This window comes from Neolamprologus multifasciatus, chromosome 19, assembly GCF_963576455.1.
Source record: "Neolamprologus multifasciatus chromosome 19, fNeoMul1.2, whole genome shotgun sequence".
In the NCBI taxonomy this organism is placed as follows: Eukaryota; Metazoa; Chordata; class Actinopteri; order Cichliformes; family Cichlidae; genus Neolamprologus; species Neolamprologus multifasciatus.
In genome coordinates, this window is record NC_140457.1 from 3,407,812 (window position 1) to 3,427,273 (window position 19,462).

The following is a 19,462-nucleotide window of genomic DNA, read 5'->3' on the forward strand; positions in this document are numbered from 1 at the left end:
CTCCGTAAAAGTAAAAGTCTTACTGGTGCAACTTTTACTTTGAAGGCAAACGATCTCTGCTGTCAGTATGACAGCAGGTTGCAACTTGTCTGCAACCTGCTTGCAACCAAAGCCGTTGCAAGGAGGAGGTTTTTAGAGCAGTGCAGTTATACGTCTTTGTGACCAGTTTTACCTGGTGACTCCCAGTAACCTTCAGCATCAACTCGCCATTTTGCTGGGCAATACACATTTTTACCTTGCAGCCACAGGTTACTGTTGAAGAGTTTGTATTCCCCGATCACTGGCTGGTCTCTAGACCTCTGTGACTGAGAGCTACATATAAAGAAAACACACTGGCAGCTAATTATACTCATATCCTTTGGACAGAACCAGCTGTGTTTGCAGCACATGACCATCTGACCCAGAAAGGGACCAAAATGTAGCACCCTGCTTTATTTATCCGCTCCATCCTTTGAAGAAGGTTGGTTAATTAGACCATCGTGCTCGCTGATAAGCACATGCTCTACCTGTCCTATCCCCCTCCTCTCAGCTAACAGCAGCTCTCCATCACCTGCTCTCTCAGGCTTATTTACAGGCAGTGTCACCCGTGAGCAGCTCTCACTGACCGGCCGAGAAGCCTTTGAAGTTTGCTCTAATCAGCACTGCAGCTGCACACAGGCTGCTGCTGGCGGGGGTGTTAGTTGTGCTAATGCAAATGTGACCAATATGAAAATGGATTATTATTGCATATAAAGTAGCACTCTGGGTGTATGCAGCAGGCTAAAAATAGCTCCAGTTCCAGAGTTGCTCATTTGGACCGCCATCACGCCAGCTTTTGAAGAAAGCTGTTGTTTCGTTCTCATTTGTCTCATCTGCTGAACTTGAAGTCTCGGCTTGTTATCTGTGCACTCTTGTCTTACGATCGCCTCCCCAGATCCTCCCTCGATAAGGGATTCCCGAGTCCCTGCAGTCAGGGCGAACTGCTGGTCACGCGTGGCTCAGCGGCTCGCCTTTCAGAGCCTGCGCGTGTTCTGTGATTGGCGTCTCTCCTCATCCTTGAATCACTCGGAGCATTAACTGAGCACGTCTGACAGTTTGTTGAGATTCATTGGAGCAGACCTGTCAGCGGCGTGGCTTTTGTGTAAACACCGAGGGTCTCTCAGCTGAAGCTTCGCTGTCTCTTCTACAAACACTAGCAGGCATCCAAGGTTAGAGATGTTATGACCGTGCAGGTTAAGCATGTGTTTCTATCCATTACAGAAAAGGTGAGATGAGGTAAGAAAAAGAGAAGAGTGATAAGGAGAGGTAAGGTGAGGCAAAGAAAGGAAAGGAATGGAGAGGGAATGAAAGGTGGGCCAAAGCAAGGAGTGAAAAAGACGAGGAGAGGTAGGGAAAGGCGAGGGGGGGAAAGTTAAATATAAAACAGTATGGAGCGGAATAATTTAAAACTTAAATAAAACACAATGAAAAGTAAAATTTAAATAAAATATTAAACGATGATTCATTTTAGTCATATAAAAGCAGAATATAGCACAGCAAAGTTTATAATGCAGTATAAAAAAAGCTTACTGTGGGTAGTAAAAGAAAAACGACCCAAAAACAAGCACAGCAGATATGAGATGAGATTACAGCGTCTCAGATTAACAGCGAAATAAACTGTATTAACATGAGAGAACAGATGCTCTGCTGCGTTTGTGTGCAAACATCTCGAGCACCTGCCCCTCCCGATGGACATTTATGGCCTCCACAGACTGCTTGTAACTTGGTTTCAGTGATGAATAGCAGCTAGTGATTCTCCACCACAGATTCTATTATGTGAGTGTTTTTCTTATCCAGGCACTAATGTAACGTCATCTGCCCCCCCACTCAGGAGCTCAAAGACCTCGACCTTGGAGTGGGGCGTTCCCTGTCAGACTCGCCCATTACTTAAGCGTCGGTTTGGTTGGAGCTGCTTTTAGACCATTAAAAACCATTCTCCATAACCACTCACACTGGGTTGGTTTGGCTGGAGAACAAAGGAATATTATAGGCTAGCAGCTGTTTCCAAATGGTTTATGTTCCCTAAATTATATGGTGTCTTAAATTGCTGTTTACAGTAACTGTGTTCAAAAAGCTTTGGAAAACTGAAATAGTTTTTTGCACATCAATGGTCTCCTTTTATATTTGTTCAGCAGTTTTTAAATTAAGTACTTATTTACATTTACAAAATGGGAACTGGTTAAAATGTTCCTCAGAAAAGGCATAAAATTGTTTCGTGCTGTGCCATTAACTACATTTTTATATCAGTTACGGTTTTTGCTCCAAGATATAATGAAACAAAATCGATACGTTTTATTTATTTTTATTTTTTAATAAAATCAGTCGAACCCCTGTCCTGTACAGCTACGTGTTTTCGGTTAAAAAGCCCAGTCTCACTCTCTGTTCAGTTCGGCTCGAGCCAACATGGTGTAAAAGTGAGCCACTGGTCAATGAGGGAAGAACTCACAGCGTTTTCATAGTTAATGGTATCCGTCCACGGCTGGCTTCATCCCTCGGTGTCTCGCAGCGGCTGCCAAGTCCCCCGCAGCCTGGGCTTTTCTTTGTCGCCATCTGCACCCACAGCCTGCGGTGGAGGCTCAGGCACGCAGAGACGGGCGGTTGCCCTTGTGAAATGGGCTTTATGATCAAAGCCCCATCAGCTGGTCTCGACCTAACTGGCAGTTTACGCTCGCCACTGACACCCTTGCCAAGGGAGCCGTGCGCCAAAACTAATGTCGTTGGTGTCGTGCATGCGTGGGTTGGTCTTTACTGGCATTTCAAAGATAAATCAGCGCCGGAGCTCGGAGGGAAATTTGGAAATGACCTTCTGTAGAAACTTTGAATAATCCTTTGCAATCACTTTGTTTCCTGTTTTGACTTCTTCACTTCCTATATCAGCACTGATGCAGGGACCTTTGGGTTGCATAAGCTACTGCTCAGGACTAGACTGCAGCTTACTTTAAACACCAGTATCAGTGCGAATGGATCAATGGGGTCAAAGAAACCCCACATTAAAATAAATAAGAGCATTATATTACATTTAAATGAGTGTTCTAAGTGATTGGAATCACAATATTTCGTACAGTCCTATCGGCCTTCTTGGCGACCATCATCCTATCGGCTTTTGGTGTGTCAGTTTTATAGAATGGAAGTGTTTAAAGCAAGTATGACGTAAAGTTTAAAACTTGTTATTGTTTATAACAGTGTTATAGGCCATACTGGTATTTTCAGCATTGGTGTGGCCCAGAATCTTTTAAATGCTGCATGTCTAATAAGATGTTTGCTGCTCATTTGGGACTTTCGAGCGTGACGGTGCACGTAACGATTAGTCTGCATGTAGACAAGACGTCTGTGTTACTGTATTTAACACCACCAATCCCTTTTCTTCATTTAATTGAACTTGGTGTAAAAAATGGCTGAATTGTATATTTTTATTTTCAGTCTGGGTGAAATCCCTTTAGAGAAGACCAATACCAGGAGGAGAAACGTTAGGTTAACAAACGTTACATTTGAAGCCCTTAGAAAGGCCTAAACTCTTCCCACTTACACCTGTTTGCACATCTTGGAGAGAAACACTGTGGCACTGACAGCCGATCACGTCGAAGACCCTGGGTTAGTGCTGTCGTTGATAATGTTTTCCGATGGACCTTTTGAAGGGGGAAATGGATTCCCTGCGCCCCTCACTCAGTCACACCACACAGAGGCAAGCCCTAAACCTTTTACAAGCTTCAAGGAGAGCTCGGCTTGTTTATTGTTGGAGCGAATGGCTGAACGGTGACAGCAGTTCTTTACTTGTGTGAACTTCCACTCAGAAACTTTTTCCCTGCTGTTTATGCAGCTGGTTTCTAATTTACTCAGTTTTGCTCTCTTTGTTGGGTATCTAATGCGATGTGCTGGCATAAGTTGAACATAGGTGTCGGGGATTTGGCACTACTTGACCAGATGCTGAAGCTTTATTCATAATGGCACAATAAGACGAAAACAAATTCGCCCTGAGCCGTCTTTTATGAATAGCTTCACCGGCAGGAGTTGGCAGGATTATAAATGAAATGTGGCAAACAGGAAAGAGCGACTAGTTTTTCCTCTTGAATCTGCAAGAGATGTATGATCTACGCAGCACTGCTCATGTTGTTTTTCCCCTTAAATGTTGGTGTTTTTTGTAATCAGTGTTTTTACCAGAATAAAGGTTGACGATGGGAAAGAACGGGATAACTGTGAAACTGCGGCTGTGCTTAATTGTGTGTATAATTGTGTGTGTTTACTGATATTGAAACGGATTTGAAGTGCGAAAGCAGAGAACAGATGCGCTGAAGAGTAATTAAAAAAACTGTCGTTATGCTTTGCTAATGTGTGATTCATGCAAATTAAACAAACTAAAGTCTTTGGCTGTCAGTAACTGCAGCTCCATATTTCCTCTACACACTTCCAGCTTCACGATAAAGCTCTCTTCCTTTGAAAGGTACTTTATCACCATTGTTTCATTGTCTGAAGTTTCCCTTTTCTCTCGTGTACCAAACAACAGGAGATTTGCTGATGGAGTCATTTTTACTGATGGAAATACTCCATGTAGTTGGGGTGACAGCAGTGACGTCTGGGTAAAGCCTTTGTGGCACCTTATGAAGCACATAGATTTTTAATTTTTTTACTAGAGGTCATTATAGTTCACCAAAACAAAGTATGAAAAACAGTTCAGTTAACCAAGCTTGTCTTTAGCTTTAGTCCTCCTCATGTTGGTCACATGTGCCATCACAGACAGCTTATGGAGGCATGGATGCACATGTTTCTCGAGGCTTGGGGACGTTTGCATGACTCCGAGTCAGCTGCCTTCAACGGCTGTTTTTGTTGTCGTGTCTAATCTGAACTGCTCAGGTTTTGTCCCTGACACACACTGAATCAGATAAAACTAAAAGAAACACTGAAACTAGTATCAGTGAGGCCAAAACCACCTTTTCTTTATGAATGGAAAAATGTTTATTGCGTGATTAAAAAGAAACTACAGCTGCTTCTTCTTTGATTACTGATGAAGTATAAAGAGATGCAAAAAATGTCTAATTTTATGATATAAAGTTATGCATTCATCCTTGTGGGTTCCCACATCCCCCTCAGAATTAGCAGAATATTTTGTACGTTTAATCTACTGTTAATTTCATGCAAATTGAATGTGAGGCCACAGATGAGGACATCCCGTCTTATGTAAAAAGAAAACTGTTGCAATCTGAGGCAGTGAAGCAACAGTTGCAAACCTCTTCTGCTGGTCTTACAAGATCACACAACTACGTTATATTAGTGTTAAAATGTGACGATATTAAAAAGCACAGAAGAACTCATAGGTAGAACATGAGTCTGCTGTCTGAATGTTGGTGAACAGCAAACCTTATCTTTTATTATGACCAGCCGCATATACCACATGGTGGTAACGCCACTGAAAGTTTGCCCAAAGTGATTTTTTTAAATCAGAAAACAGCTCTAACATGGAGAGCACCAGTGTTTGTTTCTGTTCCTCTACAACATAGACATGAAATTGTGCATTTTTGCTGCTGAGTAAATTGCCCTTGAGGGCCCTTAACCCTTTAAAACCGGTCAGAGCAGGCACGCTCCGTTTTGCGCAACTACTTTTAAATCCTTGTAGCACTGCAACCACGTAAGCTAGCACAATAATTTTTTTTGCATATGAAACCGGAGGAGTTGTACTTACATCTTATGCCATCAGCTTGTCCTCGGTCACAGTTTCCTTCCACATATAGCTTTGCAAAAACTGCATAAAAAGCGCTTGCAGCAACAAAAACATAATATTCCAGAAACACGCTTTGCCGATCCAATCAGGAAATGTAGTTTTTTACCATCAGGGCCTCATGAGCCTATACTGGTGTTTTTAATAGTTATGTTTGACTTTCTGGGATGCTTAGGACTCATATTGCACTGCTGGAAATAGTTTATTTTGATGCATATGCTGCTTTTTTGCAAACTTGCATTATAATATTTATTTTCGTTTTTCCTGCAGTGTATAAAAATTGGTGTATTTCAAAAATAAAACTATGAAGACACTCAAAATAAATTTCCTGTGGTGGGAAACTATTTTGTGCAACTTTTTTGTATTTACAGTTTTGAGGGATAAGCCTCTTATATTTCTTAACTAGAAATATATGTTAAAAAAACAAAAACTACTTTCAATTTTTTTTGTAGTTTATTGCACTTTTTTGCAATTTATTTAATTACTATGCACTTAATGCAGACATATTATTAAAATTTACACTGTAATGATTGTATTGATGTATAGCAACTTGAAATGCTCCCAAAAATGGCTCCACAACATGTAAAAATATAATATAAGCTCTGGCGGACTTGGTTCTATGGTAGGTCTTAAAGGGTTAAATCAAAAACTATTCTTAGTATTAAGATTTTGTTTATTAGTAAACAAATCAGTTGATCCGTGAGGGTCAGGTTGAAGGCCTTGCTTTTCCTGTTACTTACCTAAGTTGAGCTCACGGTCCTTCATGTAGCAAGTGTAATATACTCCATACAAGAGCATAATCTTACCATTGTGAAAGGAGGGTGTACAGACCCATGATAAGGACACGTTCTGCCAGCCTGCAAGCTGTGCTGACATGTCTAACGGGGGGATTTTTAGTAATGGTGGTGAGCAGACGTGTCACTGGTGTGTGTCTCATGTTGCAGAGCTGCCGGAGAACTGGACGGACACGAGAGAGACCCTACTGGAGGGCATGATGTTCCAGCTCAAGTATCTGGGGGTCACGATGGTCGAGCAGCCCAAAGGAGAGGAGCTCTCAGCAGCAGCTGTCAAGAGGATAGTGGCAACGGTGAGACACATGCGCACGCACGAGTAGTTTAAAATCTCTTTTTAATGTTCAGAAAACGGTTCCCAGAAAATGAGTTTCTCTCAAGCATACGCGACGTTTTCTTCATCATCACCTCTGCCGCTTAAATATTTTAGTCATTCAGAAGCGTGCTCCGTTATGACCCGACCTCGCCGACACCTCGGTGAAAAGTGACTGGTTGGCTGCTTCCCTAAGGCCCAGGTTGACATTTAGAGGAGGATGCAATTAGTATGTGGACACTGTGCGACTCAGTCAGCTTTATCATGGTGGAGAGCTTAATGTTATTGGATCTGGCAGCTCAGTGGATAATGAAGTTAGCGGTGGCAGAATAGTGGGACACGGTGAATGAAGTCAGAGGCTCTGATTGGGTCTAATCTGCTGCCTGCCCTTAAAGCCCCCCTGCAGACGATGCTTACTCCTGAATGGGAATTGAGTGACTTTAAGCAATAGACTTGATCAAGTAAATAATCTTTATCGCACAGGTTTGTGTGACAGTGCTTTTGTCTAACGATAGACGCCACGTAGATTGTATACGATACCCTGAATTATTTGCTCTCACATAGGCGCTCTAACCACGAGAGGTGCTCATATTAAACATGGCTGAAGTATTACATGATGGGCCTTTGTGCAAGTAATCCTGAGAGCCACAAGTTCAGGCTTTAGACTCTTCTAAGCGCACAGTTTCAGGTGCTTTTTCTAAACGTGATGATGTCCCTGAGATGGACACAGAAGCTCCGCCCACCTGCCATTCAAACCTTGTGTGTGCAATGTAGGGGTGGGGGAAAAAAATTGATACTGTGTAGCATCGTGATATTTTGTTTGCTAATAATGTATCGATACAGGGACAGCAGAAATCGATATTTTGTTACAAAAAAGGTTTTTGTGCTCTGACTTCAGAGCATGTTGATCCTTTTTCTGAGCAAGAATCCTGACATTCCTTCACTGTCCAAATGTGTTTAACTTGTTTTATGGCAGCAAAAAACATGACAGTTTACTTATTTTAATTTAAGACATGTTTTATTTTAATTAAGTTTAAAACTTTTTTATTTAATGTAAAATTATATTTTGTTTTAATTTACTTTCAAATTCTTCAGTTGCTGAAGGGGCTGCATAGTTTTCATAAACTGCATAGTTCAGAATAGCTATAATTGTACCAGATGGTTGATTCAGTTAAGTTGGACTAGACTGTAATACAAACCGTTCAGTTTGTCAACAATAAAACTGAAATGAGAGAAAGACTGAGTGTGAGACTTTGATATTAGAGAAAATGAATATTGATAAAGTTTACCTTTATGTACAGAATCTGAATATCGCAAAATATTTTTAAAAATTGCAATAATATCGTATCGTGCGTTAAGTATTGTGATAATATCGTATCGTGGGATGTATGGTGATTCCCACCTCTAGTGCAATGGGCAGCCAATTAGAAGCAAGTATGTTTAAAGGTGGAAGAGCTAAAATAGCTTGTTTCCAACAGACCACGCATCAAGCCTTGGTAAATGATAAAGAAGAATTGTTTTGAGCAGCGCATCATGCAAAGCTACTTTGATAAATCAGGAATGAAAATGTGGAGCTGGAAATGAAACCAGTTAGGCCCAGTTAGGCCCAGTTAGGCCCAGGTTAAAATGATCTTCACATTACTACACTAAAGTGAAACGGAGGGAAGGTTTAAAGCATTTCTACATCTCAACCTCAGAGTAATTTTAAACTTGAGGATATAAAACACCTTTTTTCTTTTTATGTAAAATATTCTTTATGTGAATAAAAAGTTATCATTTAATAGGTTGGTTGTTCCAGCCCACTGGGTCTAACATGCCACTTTAATGTTTTATGTAGTTTTTATTTTTAACCATGCTGAATGAAGATTAGCACCTGAGGTTTTAGCCTCTTTTTCCTTCTGTTAGCTAACTCTCTCTCCCTCTTTTTGTTTTTGTGGCCTCCACCCTTTCTCTTTCCACTCTTTCCTCTCTCTACACGTTCCTTTCTCCAGGCCAAAGCCAGTGGAAAAAAGCTCCAGAAAGTCTCGTTAACGGTCTCCCCTCGTGGAATCATCCTGCGTGACAGTGCCTCAAACCAGCTGATAGAAAACGTCTCCATATACAGGTCAGTCTGCCTCTTTCACCTCCTCAGGCAAACATTGTGTGCCGCTGACCTGACCAGGTTGTCCGGATTTGTGAAATAGTTTCACCCTAAGCTTCTCTTTATCATTCACAATAAAGCAAAAGTTGTTTTCCGCCTCTTGCTGTCATTTATCACTGGATAGATGTGAGTGTTAGGAGGTGTGGCGCTCCCAAGGCGGTGGGAGAGGCAGGGAGGGTAGGAGTGTCAGTGCTCTCGGGAGCTGTGTGTCTGAGCTTTTACCTCAGATGTGTCTTACACACACTTGTCTTAAGAGCTCACTCGCCTGCCAGAGCTTGCATATAAAAGTTGCCTCGCCTCTGCTGGCCCCGAGCTGGATTCACTTTTCTCAAATTCCACTTATATGAGTTGACAAATCAAGGAGAGATGGGACTTTCCAGCGTTTTTCCCAGCATGAATGTGGGCTGTGTACGCTAATTTCTTTTCAAAGCTGGCAGATTGAGGACAACTTTTAAATTATTGACCGTTTTCTCAAGGTATCATGGAGCCATATGATGGCCAAGTCGTGTTTCTGCCTTTATTTGAGAGGAAAGTCTCCCCACCTGCTCAATTTTGCATCGCTTATCACTGAACAACTGTCGCCTAGCTGTGCAAGATGGAGCTAATTTTCCAGCATGCACCATTTATCTATATTAAAAATCTCGTCTCTCCATCTCCAGGCTGTTTTTCTTTTTCTTTTTTTTTGGGGACTAAACTTGGCTAACATTTTCACTGCTGTGCAAAGGGAGGGTGAGGCAGAATGACAGATGTCACAGGGTTGGGTGGAGATGAAACTCAGCTGATTAATTGTGTTGCTGGAAGCTGTAAGTGTATCCAAACACATTAAGATCAATTCTTCATTTGCTCTGTAAGAATTTCTTTTATTTGCATCTTTTTTTTTTTGTGAGCAATGTTTTTTTTTTTTTTTTAACCAAGGACGTTCTGGAGGAAGTGAGCGAAATGTGCTTCAGAAAATTATGCAGGGATCTACAGTTTTAGCCCCGAGCTCCATATTTGTTCAAATTAAAATGATGCAGGAAGAGCTGACAGCATGTCCTGTTATCACTGGATTAACTGGATACTGAAGAAAACCTGAAAGTTGTGATTTCTGAGCCGATTTTCAGCAATTTATACACTGTGGGATTTGGGGAGATGCAGGAGTAGACACTCCTATTCCCGTGGGCTAAGTGGATGTTGTTAAAGCTGGTGATAGGAGAGCCAAATAACAGGGTGGAGCTTGAACACTAACTTCTTTTGTTTCATATATTTCTCTCGCTATTTAACTAATAGACTCCATATAAAACAGAGCTTCCAGGTCTGAAAAGTGAAATCGGGCCCTAAAATGCAGAATAAACCTTTATGTCCACAAAACAACCCTCCTTACTCCATTAAAGTAGTTTAAGTAGCCGGGATTCGACCTCCAAGGTGTCCGCCTTCAACTGCCACAAAGCACTTCACATCTGCAGCTCCACCCGCAGGTGGTGTGCTACAGGAAAATGAGCTAATGTGGCTCGTTTTCACTGAGCCTGGAGGTTGAGGTGTCTCTGGTCCAGGCCAGGTTTCTATAGCGTGCTCGTGAATCAGGCTTGGTGCTGCTCTTCACTCACGACTGATTTGCTATAGCTCCTGGGATCTCTCGGACACCCAAATCCCTGCACCACCAGGTCCATGGAGTGGTTGCTACTGTTTTGTTTTAACCCTTTAAGACCTACCATAGAACCAAGTCCGCCAGAGCTTATATTATATTTTTACATGCTGTGGAGCCATTTTTTGGGAGCATTTCAAGTTGCTATACATCAATACAACCATTATAGCCCAAATTTTAATAATATGTCTGCATTAAGTGCATAGTAATTACATAAATTGCAAAAAAGTGCAATAAACTACAAAGATATGTAAAATCGTTTTTGTTTTTTTAACATATATTTCTAGTTAGAGAAATTTAAGAGGCTTATCCCTCAAAACTGTAAATACAAAAAAGTTGCACAAAATAGTTTCCCACCACAGGAAATTTATTTCGAGTGTCTTCATAGTTTTATTTTTGAAATACACCAATTTTTATATACTGCAGGAAAAACGAAAATAAATATTATAATGCAAATTTGCAAAAAAGCAGCATATGCATCAAAATAAACTATTTCCAGCAGTGCAATATGAGTCCTAAGCATCCCAGAAACGACACAAAGTCATAAAGTCAAACATAACTTTTAAAAACACCAGTATAGGCTCATAAGGCCCTGATGGTAAAAAAAAAACTACATTTCCACAAAAATGCACATGGAGGACGTAGGAAGTGTTACAAACAGCTGATCGGATCGGCAAAGCGTGTTTCTGGAGTATTATGTTTTTGTTGCTGCAAGTGCTTTTTATGCAGTTTTTGCAAAGCTATATGTGGAAGGAAACTGTGACCGAGGACAAGCTGATGGCATAAGATGTAAGTACAACTCCTCCGGCTTCATATGCAAAAAAAAAAATATTGCGCTAGCTTACGTGGTTGCAGAGCTACCAGGATTTAAAAATAGTTATGCAAAACAGAGCGTGCCCGCTCCAACCGGCTTTAAAGGGTTAAAAGGACCTAAGACAAGTCATGGGCACGTCCCAGCTCCAGCTGTAACTGCAGTATCTGTGGATGAATTCAATCCTATTTGAGATGTTATGAAGAGGCCATAAAGAAGTTTGGTTGCAGGCTGTAAGCGATCTTACTTGTTAAAATATCCACGAAACTGAACTCAAGTGGATATCAGAGGAAGCTGACACGTCTGCGTTGGCGTCATTGTTCAGCACCAACCCTCTACTCCAGGAAAACGCTGCGTTAATTATGAACTTGCTTATTTGAAGAAATAAATAGTTTATAGTAATTAGAAAGCTGTACCGGGCGAGTCCAGCTGTGACCTCAGCATAGAGCTCAGACGTAAAGCAGCTGGTTCTATCTGCTTGCCAGACATCTGCTAAGAAGATGAACGGCCAATAAAACAAACAGATTTGCCTGACACCCAATTTTCCCCGACGCCCTCCCGCCTAAACATTTGCCCGTAAATCTCGGTTGTGTTCCTCAGATCAGCTGTGATTCTTCACCCCTCCAAACTTTTCTATGTCTCAGTCATTGTTAGCAGACTGTGTGACTATCGCACAGTGAAGATGATGCGCGAAGGAGAAAGGAAGGACAGATGGCAGAAATTCATTATGTGCTTCTTCCATCATCTTGGGTATCCCCTCCCCGAATCGCCGCCGCGTTAGAGTGATGGCATCATGATCAAATAGTGGAGCAAAGCTATTATGGCTTAATTTGAAAGCGTACCCTGCACCTGAGACTGACGAGCCAGAGCGACACAGACGGCGCAGAGGATGCGCACGTCAAGATGACCTTCTGCGTGTGCACGTTTGGTCTGCACAGAGTCCAGGCCACAGCGAATTCTTGCAATTTATTACAGTAACTTTAGCATATTTCACAAAGCCATGCAAAATTTTACCAGCTTACAGTGAAATTAAAGCTCCTCCAGTTACATTAAGGCAGGGTGAAATTTTTGCTCTAGTTTTTTCAGCATTTCTGATTTATTTATTTCTTTTGGATGGAGAGTGAATTTTCTTTTTTGCTGTAAGATTTTGTGTCCCTTTTATGCTCTTAATAATCTTTGGAGGGGAACATGCAGCTGCAGTTTCTTGAGCTCCTGGCTTGTACTTCTGTGATCGAGGCTCATCTGTGAGCTCAGAGTTTTAGGATTCTTGAACCTTCAGTTTTAGCTCAGGGGTGATATGTTAGGTCCAAACTATGTTAGAGAAATTATTAGCATGACGGCTCTTTGTCAAAAGAAAATTAGAAAATTATTTGAACACAGAAGGAATCATGGCTCCAAAAGCGCCCCGGGTAAAAACAGAGAGGTTTTAAGATTAATGGCTGCTCCTTCAATCACACGGTGATATGAGACTTGAACGTTTTCTCTGGTGAATGATCAGAAATCCCATCAAACATACAGGGTACCAGCAGGGTTAAATGACACCTGTTTGAACAAAGTTGAGGTTTTGACTTTAGATTGTGATGCTTGCAGTGGGAGTTAAATTCATCCGATTCAGCCCTATAAAAATCCACGTAGATATCTCCTGTATTTATGAAGTTATGATGGCTCAAAAGTGCTGAAATTAAACAGCATAAATTTCAACACGGATGTAGTTTGAGGGCTTTGAAGATGGGAAAATATTCATGGTAAATTTTGCGTGGCATCATTAAACATACTGGAGTTATTGTACCATAAAGCAGCTGATTGTTTTCCAGATTAAACTGGTTTTTATATGGAATGTCCCCAGTATGATTTATGGGTTGACACTGTGGGTGTGTGTAGTAACAGAAACCAAACAGCCCAGATGTCCACTGCACACGTTCCCTTTCAGATTTATGACTTTGTCCAGCTGTGTACCTGCACACAGCTGTGTGTGTGTTTGATCACGTGTGCAGTTTTAAGTCAGATTTCTGGAATAGCTTAAGGGCTTAGAGCAGATAAAGTTTCATTTAATCCCAGATGAGTCTTAAATTAAAGGCTTTCTGAATGTGTGTTTGTTTCAGAATATCATATTGCACTGCGGACAAAATGCACGACAAAGTGTTTGCCTACATCGTCCAGAGTCAGCACAACGAGACCCTCGAGTGTCACGCCTTCCTCTGCGCCAAGAGGAAAATGGTGAGTAAGTTGATATTTTTCAAACACCTGCTGTGCGACGAGCCGACGTGGTCGCTGACGTCAAGCTTGTCGACTGTCGCTGGGCGACAGGACGTCTGAGTCCTGTTGTTCTTTGAGCCCCAAAACAGTTCAGCTTCAATAAAATGATCGGTGTCTGTTTGCTCAGGTATTGCCCAAAGGGTTTAACAGCACTGCAATCAATAAATGCCAGCAACTGAGCTACAGTTAGGCTAATATACACACGTTAGCATAATGAAGATGTCGTTCATGTTGATGGCACCATTGTACGGCAGGAAGAAGATGCAAAAAATAAACCAAACCTCAGAAAAGACAGGATTGGAGATGCTCCACAGGTTAGTCATCAATATGTTGCTGTGTGGTTCGGATCGCTCGCCCAGGAAAAAAGCCTGATCCATAACTTAATGTCCACACTATAATTAAAACAACTTTTGGGTGGATAAAGGAAGGACAAAGCTCCCCATCACTGTAAAAAAGGCGAAAACCTTATTCAGCGGGGTCGTCGTGCTAATCTGCTCGACAATAATGACATAAGAGAAGGTTTAATAAAAGGTTAATCTGTCATAGCAATTAGTTTTTATAATGAAGGTTTCTTTCTTTTCCCCGGCACACACAAAAAATAACAGAATCAGCCTCCAGTTTACACAAGTGTAGGTGACTTACAGACACTTACTTTCTGTATGAAACACTTCCTGTCTTTTCCTTTATTTTAAAGGTAACTGCACTGTTGTAACCAGCAGCACCACTGCTGCTCAGACGAAAGCTTATCCAGCTGGGATACAGGAAATGACATGGATAGGGTTATAAATGTAATGTAATCCCTGAGTGAAGGAACTGGCATTAAAGAGGCAGATTTCTCATAATGCAAAGAAATCTACTGCGAAACGTTTTCTGTGAATAAATGCAATGTGAGCTAAGGACACACTGCAGCTTCAGAGCCTTAATAAAATTTTGTATTCAGGTAAAACATGCAGCTGCTGCACACACGAAGAACAGTTTATTCAGAGACCTGAGAGTCGCCGCGCTGACACTTTACGTGTATTTATGCAAATGTGTAAATATTAAGTCGGGAAAAGAAAGGAGCGGGAGCACGAAAGGCGAGCAGGTTGTCATCCCTCTCTCGGCTTTCTCACCATCCCTGGAGTTTTGCCGAAAGAGCTGCTCCCTCCTCTTCCTTCCCTTCGCTAATTTCATTGTGGTCAAAAGGCCACGTATCCTCCCAGTTGCATAAACAACTCGTCGTGTTGTCCGCGAGTTTCTCTTCCCTCTCTCCGAGTATCTGTGAAGAAAATCCTTCTTATGTCGGTGGTCGTTTCCTGTTTGTGTCACAGCCATACCTTCCCTTCCTTCCTGTAATGCATGAGATGCGTATCGTGTATTATTCATCCCTCATTCCTGTCTCTGTCTCTTCCTCCGTCCCAACAGGCCCAGGCGGTAACTCTAACGGTGGCTCAGGCGTTCAAAGTGGCGTTTGAATTCTGGCAGGCTGCCAAAGAAGGTACGCATGGTCGCTCTTCATCACCACAGAAAATTTCCTCTCTTTCTTCTGCTCTTGGCTTTCACACCCTCCGGAGAGGTCACGTGAAATACTGGAGATCTGTTTGGCTTTCCCTGTGATCTCTCTCACTCACAGAGGGATGTCCTCGTCGATTCCCTGCACAGCGGTGAAATCACCAGCCAAAGGCACCTGGTTCAGTTTATTAAAGGCAACTTAGTCATGGTTAGAGACGCTCACAGTTAAAGGTATCAGTGTGAGGAGGGGTGGACCGGAGGATTAGCCCGGGGCAGAGGTGGGGTGACTAGAATAGATCTTCTCTGTTCCCTTTGCAGCAAAATAAAGACTCAGATGTGGGAAGTGGGATTTTTCTTATGTAGTTTATTATATGGAGGAACAAAAGTGCCAAACTGAGACATAACTCAAATGTGGAAGCTGTTAAATGCACCAATGTTGTTGTTTTTTTTTTACTTTGGATTAACATTACATTGCAGTCAATTTTCCATATATTGTCTCTGTAAATGCATTTACTTCACTTCCATGTGCATTTCTGCTTTACTATGCAAAAAGGTTAGTCGCTGGATTAACTGTTGGGCTCTTTGTTCATGCAAAGTTGACCCCATGACACACTTTGCATAGTCAAGCATGAAGTCATACAGTTAAGTCAATGAGTGTTCGGACAGTGATGCAAATCTTGCATCTGCATACAACCACAGTGGAGTTTAAATCAAAAATCCAGACTTTCAGCTTTAATGCAAGAGATTTAATAAAAGCATTGCACTGTTTAAAAATTACAACCATTTTTATTCACAGAGGGTTAAAAGTTAATTGGACAGGTGACAGATGTTTCATGACAAAGAGTTGATTCCAAGCACTCGTTTTTAGTAGTTGTAATCAGGTAGTTTTGAAAAAAATAGTAAATGCACCGAACAGCTCAAGGAAGACAAGTGCATGAAAACAGAGTTGCACAACAACTGCACAGCATCTAACCAAGTCAAGAACACCCTCGAAGAGGAAAGCACATCATTGTCAAAGTCTACATTCAGGAAATGCCTTCATGAATTAATGCAGAGGGGCTCAAGGGAGGAAACGCAGCATTTAGTGATGCATACGAGTTCTAGATTTCAGTAAGTCATTGAGTTCAAACGTGTTTCTCTTTAAAACTATGTCCAGTTAATTTTGAGCCCTAAAAAAACAGTTCATTGCATGTTTTTGTTAAACCTCTTGAATCAAAGCTGAAAGTCTGCACTTCAACCACATCTGGACCGTCTGATTTAAAATCCACTGTGGTGGAGAACAGAGGCAATATTACCAAAGTTAAGTCAGAATCAGAATACTTTATTAATCCCGAAGGAAATTAGGGTTACAGCAGGCAGCACGCTAATGGCTATGCGCACTTACAAAGGAACCTTCTGACCAACTTTACACAAACATATCATTGGGGAGACATGTCAGAAAGGTAGGCTGATAACGAACGAAAATACATAACATGAGGTAAGAGGAGGAGAAAAAAACTCCACTCAGATTGAGCTCCTAGTGGGAGAACAGTTTGACAACAGAAAAAACACCTCAGCACAAAAAGCACATGACTATCAATACACCATAGAAACACAAGACAAGCAACAGGGGCGGGTAAAGGGTAAGAGAATACTTAAATATTTATGGACCTGACTCTGAATGTAAAAAATAAAAACACAGAAAGATTGAGCTTGGGAAGATGGCAGTGGGGAAAATACACAAACAGTACACATTTAATACAGAAATAAATGTATAAACATTTAGGTATTAATAAAAGCATCCATCCATTTTCTAAGCTGCCTGCGACTCTCCATCAACAAAGCTGAGAAATTCCACCAAAACGAATTAAGAAAATAGAAATTTAGCTGGAAGCTAACAAAGTATATTTATATTTTTGTTGAGTTGTGTTGAGCCTCTAAAACCCAGATGAACAGTAGGTGTGAGTGTCAAAGGAACCGTGGAGGCGGCAGCCAATCAGAGAGCTGCGTGAGGCCAACGTTTCTGCAGCTCAGCAGAAACATGCATGTAATTTTCTGCACGTATGACTCCAGAGTAAATGAGCAATTCTTGCCACATAATATCAGTTTCTGCATCGGCGCCCCCTCAACCATTTTCTCTAATCTTTACGTTTGTATCGCCGTGAGTGCTCTTTGAATTTTGTGATTATCCTTTGTCGTCTCGTCTTACACCTGTTTTCCCCGTGCATGCACCGTTTAGTTGTTTTCTATTCCCTCTCCATCCAAATCCATCGCTTCTTCTGTTTGTTTTTTTTCCAAAAGGAGTGGAGAAGAGCGACTGAGGGGGATGGGGATGAGGAGAAGAGAGGGGCAAGAAAGCATGAAAGGCAGGGTAGGGAGGGGTGTTTGGATGGCGAGTGTGTGAGAGAGAAAGGAAAGTGTGTGTGTGTGTGTGTGTGTGTGTGTGTGTGTGTGTGTGTGTGTGTGTGTGTGTGTCGGCGGGAGCTCAGCCTCCTGACAGATTCAGTGTCAGTGTCATTGATCCCGTCTCAAGCGACGGCGTGCTTATTTATTCAGTCCTTTCGAGACGCACGCTTGCTCTGTTTAAAAATCCAGCCGCCTCTTTCTTTCCTGCAACATTCCCACAGCTTCCTCTGCTCTTACTGTGGAGATTCCACTGTGGCCACATTTCCATTTTGACGAGGGATTATTTTATTTTCCCCCCATCAAAATCAAGGCCACGGACTCCTCGCCTCACGCCGCTTCGTTTGTCTTTTTTTTGTATTTCTGAGTCGAATATTAAAGAGTACAATTTAGTACAGCCTCACTCGCCCCATCCTTCTCCTCCCCTCGCTCTACACTTTTCACCTCGAATTTTTAATGTGGGCGAAGTCGCTTAATTGAACGAGTTGTTATCTGTTCTTTGGTTATGGAGGGGAATATATATATATATATATATATATATATATATATATATATATATATATATATATATATATATATATATATATATATATATATATATATATATATATATATATATATATATATATATTTATAAAGAAGCCGTGGTGCTCTCTTGTGACAGGGAAGAAGGAAAAAAAATCCTTTGGAGTCTGTTTTCATTAAAGTTGCAAGACCCCGGGGACGAGGGCATGTCTGTGTGGTTTGCTTGTTTCTTACAAGCTCTCCACCACCACCACCACCCACCGTGGTTCTGCACATTCCTGACCCACATTCCTCTGTATATTACAGATCCCATCTCTGCTCATAAATCTGCCTTCATAGAATATTCACTGCAAACACTACAGCAAGCTTTGAACTGCCGTATCTGTGAGTCGGCTCCATGTTTAGCAGCCGACTGAAAAGTGCACACGTGAGGATCTGCAGGAGAGAAAAAAAAACGGGTGCCCTGGGAAATATTTCTAAGGCTGCCATTACCAAGCGACCCGGGCTCATGGGAAATGTTATTTTCACTGCACCAAGAATGACGGTGCGTAGAAGAAAGTTGTGGTTAGAAAAGCAGAAAGCAACATTTCATCTCAAGCAGTGAGGCGGGCTTTTGAATAAAGCTCTATAATCTATTTTTAAGACGAGCTGTAGAACTTTATTCATGCTGAAAGTTTGGGAATTCATGATTTATAACAGCCAAAACATTAAACACAGTGGAATAACTCAATAAAATAAAACATATGGATATAAAATGGCTCAATAATTTTAAAAGGGCAGAAAAATCATTAAAAAATAAACAAGCTTGTATATAGAAATGTGAAAATGCTGTATAACAACATGAAAAAGACCAAGTAAATCCTCTTATTAATGAACTTTATTCTCTTTTTTTGCATTTTTAAAACTTCAAAGCTTCAGTTGCTTTTGGTAAATTTCACAACGTGATAATTTTCTTTGTTTTTTCTGACCAATTTAATCAAATTGGACTGAACTAAAAATTTAATCGAGGCTTATGGATGTTTTGCTGACCCACAAAAATGATGGAATCGATAAACCTCAACGATTCTCCTTCAGCTTCCTTTTTTTTTTTTTTTTTTTTTTTTTTGGGAAGCTGTAGCAAATGCACAAATCACAGATATGACTCACAAATATTTCTTAACAAACGGCTGTTTTTATGAAACACATCAAAGCTGCAAGACTGAAAACTCAATGCAGCCTGGCCCGAAAACAGAAAATCCACAAAATAGATGAAAGCGGGCATCAGTGTTTTTGGCAGAGAAACTCCAAACAAAAACGTAAACACGTAAACAGTGTACAGTGTTGGGGAGTAACGGAATACATGTACCGCCGTTACGTATTTAAAATACAAAATATGAGTAACTGTATTCCGTTACAGTTACC

At 41.2% G+C, this 19,462-nt stretch overlaps 1 protein-coding gene and 1 long non-coding RNA gene across 12 annotated transcripts in view; both read left to right on the plus strand.

Moving 5' to 3' along the window:
• The window catches only part of ldlrap1b (low density lipoprotein receptor adaptor protein 1b), a 53,405-nt gene that overhangs the window by 21,032 nt on the left and 12,911 nt on the right, over positions 1–19,462 (plus strand). For all 11 annotated transcript variants that reach the window (XR_014871020.1, XR_014871021.1, XR_014871019.1 and 8 more), the window contains exons 2-5: positions 6,673–6,815; positions 8,824–8,936; positions 13,510–13,624; positions 15,068–15,140. Coding sequence is in view for 8 of the 11 variants with exons in the window: in XM_085142321.1 (XP_084998447.1) it covers positions 6,673–6,815; positions 8,824–8,936; positions 13,510–13,624; positions 15,068–15,140 (444 nt within the window). In the remaining 3 variants the exon portion in view is untranslated. The remainder of the gene's footprint in view (positions 1–6,672; positions 6,816–8,823; positions 8,937–13,509; positions 13,625–15,067; positions 15,141–19,462) is intronic.
• LOC146495716 (uncharacterized) lies at positions 6,822–8,515 on the plus strand. Its single transcript, XR_014871025.1, has 2 exons — positions 6,822–7,608; positions 8,253–8,515. It is a non-coding gene; the product is annotated as an uncharacterized LOC146495716 (long non-coding RNA).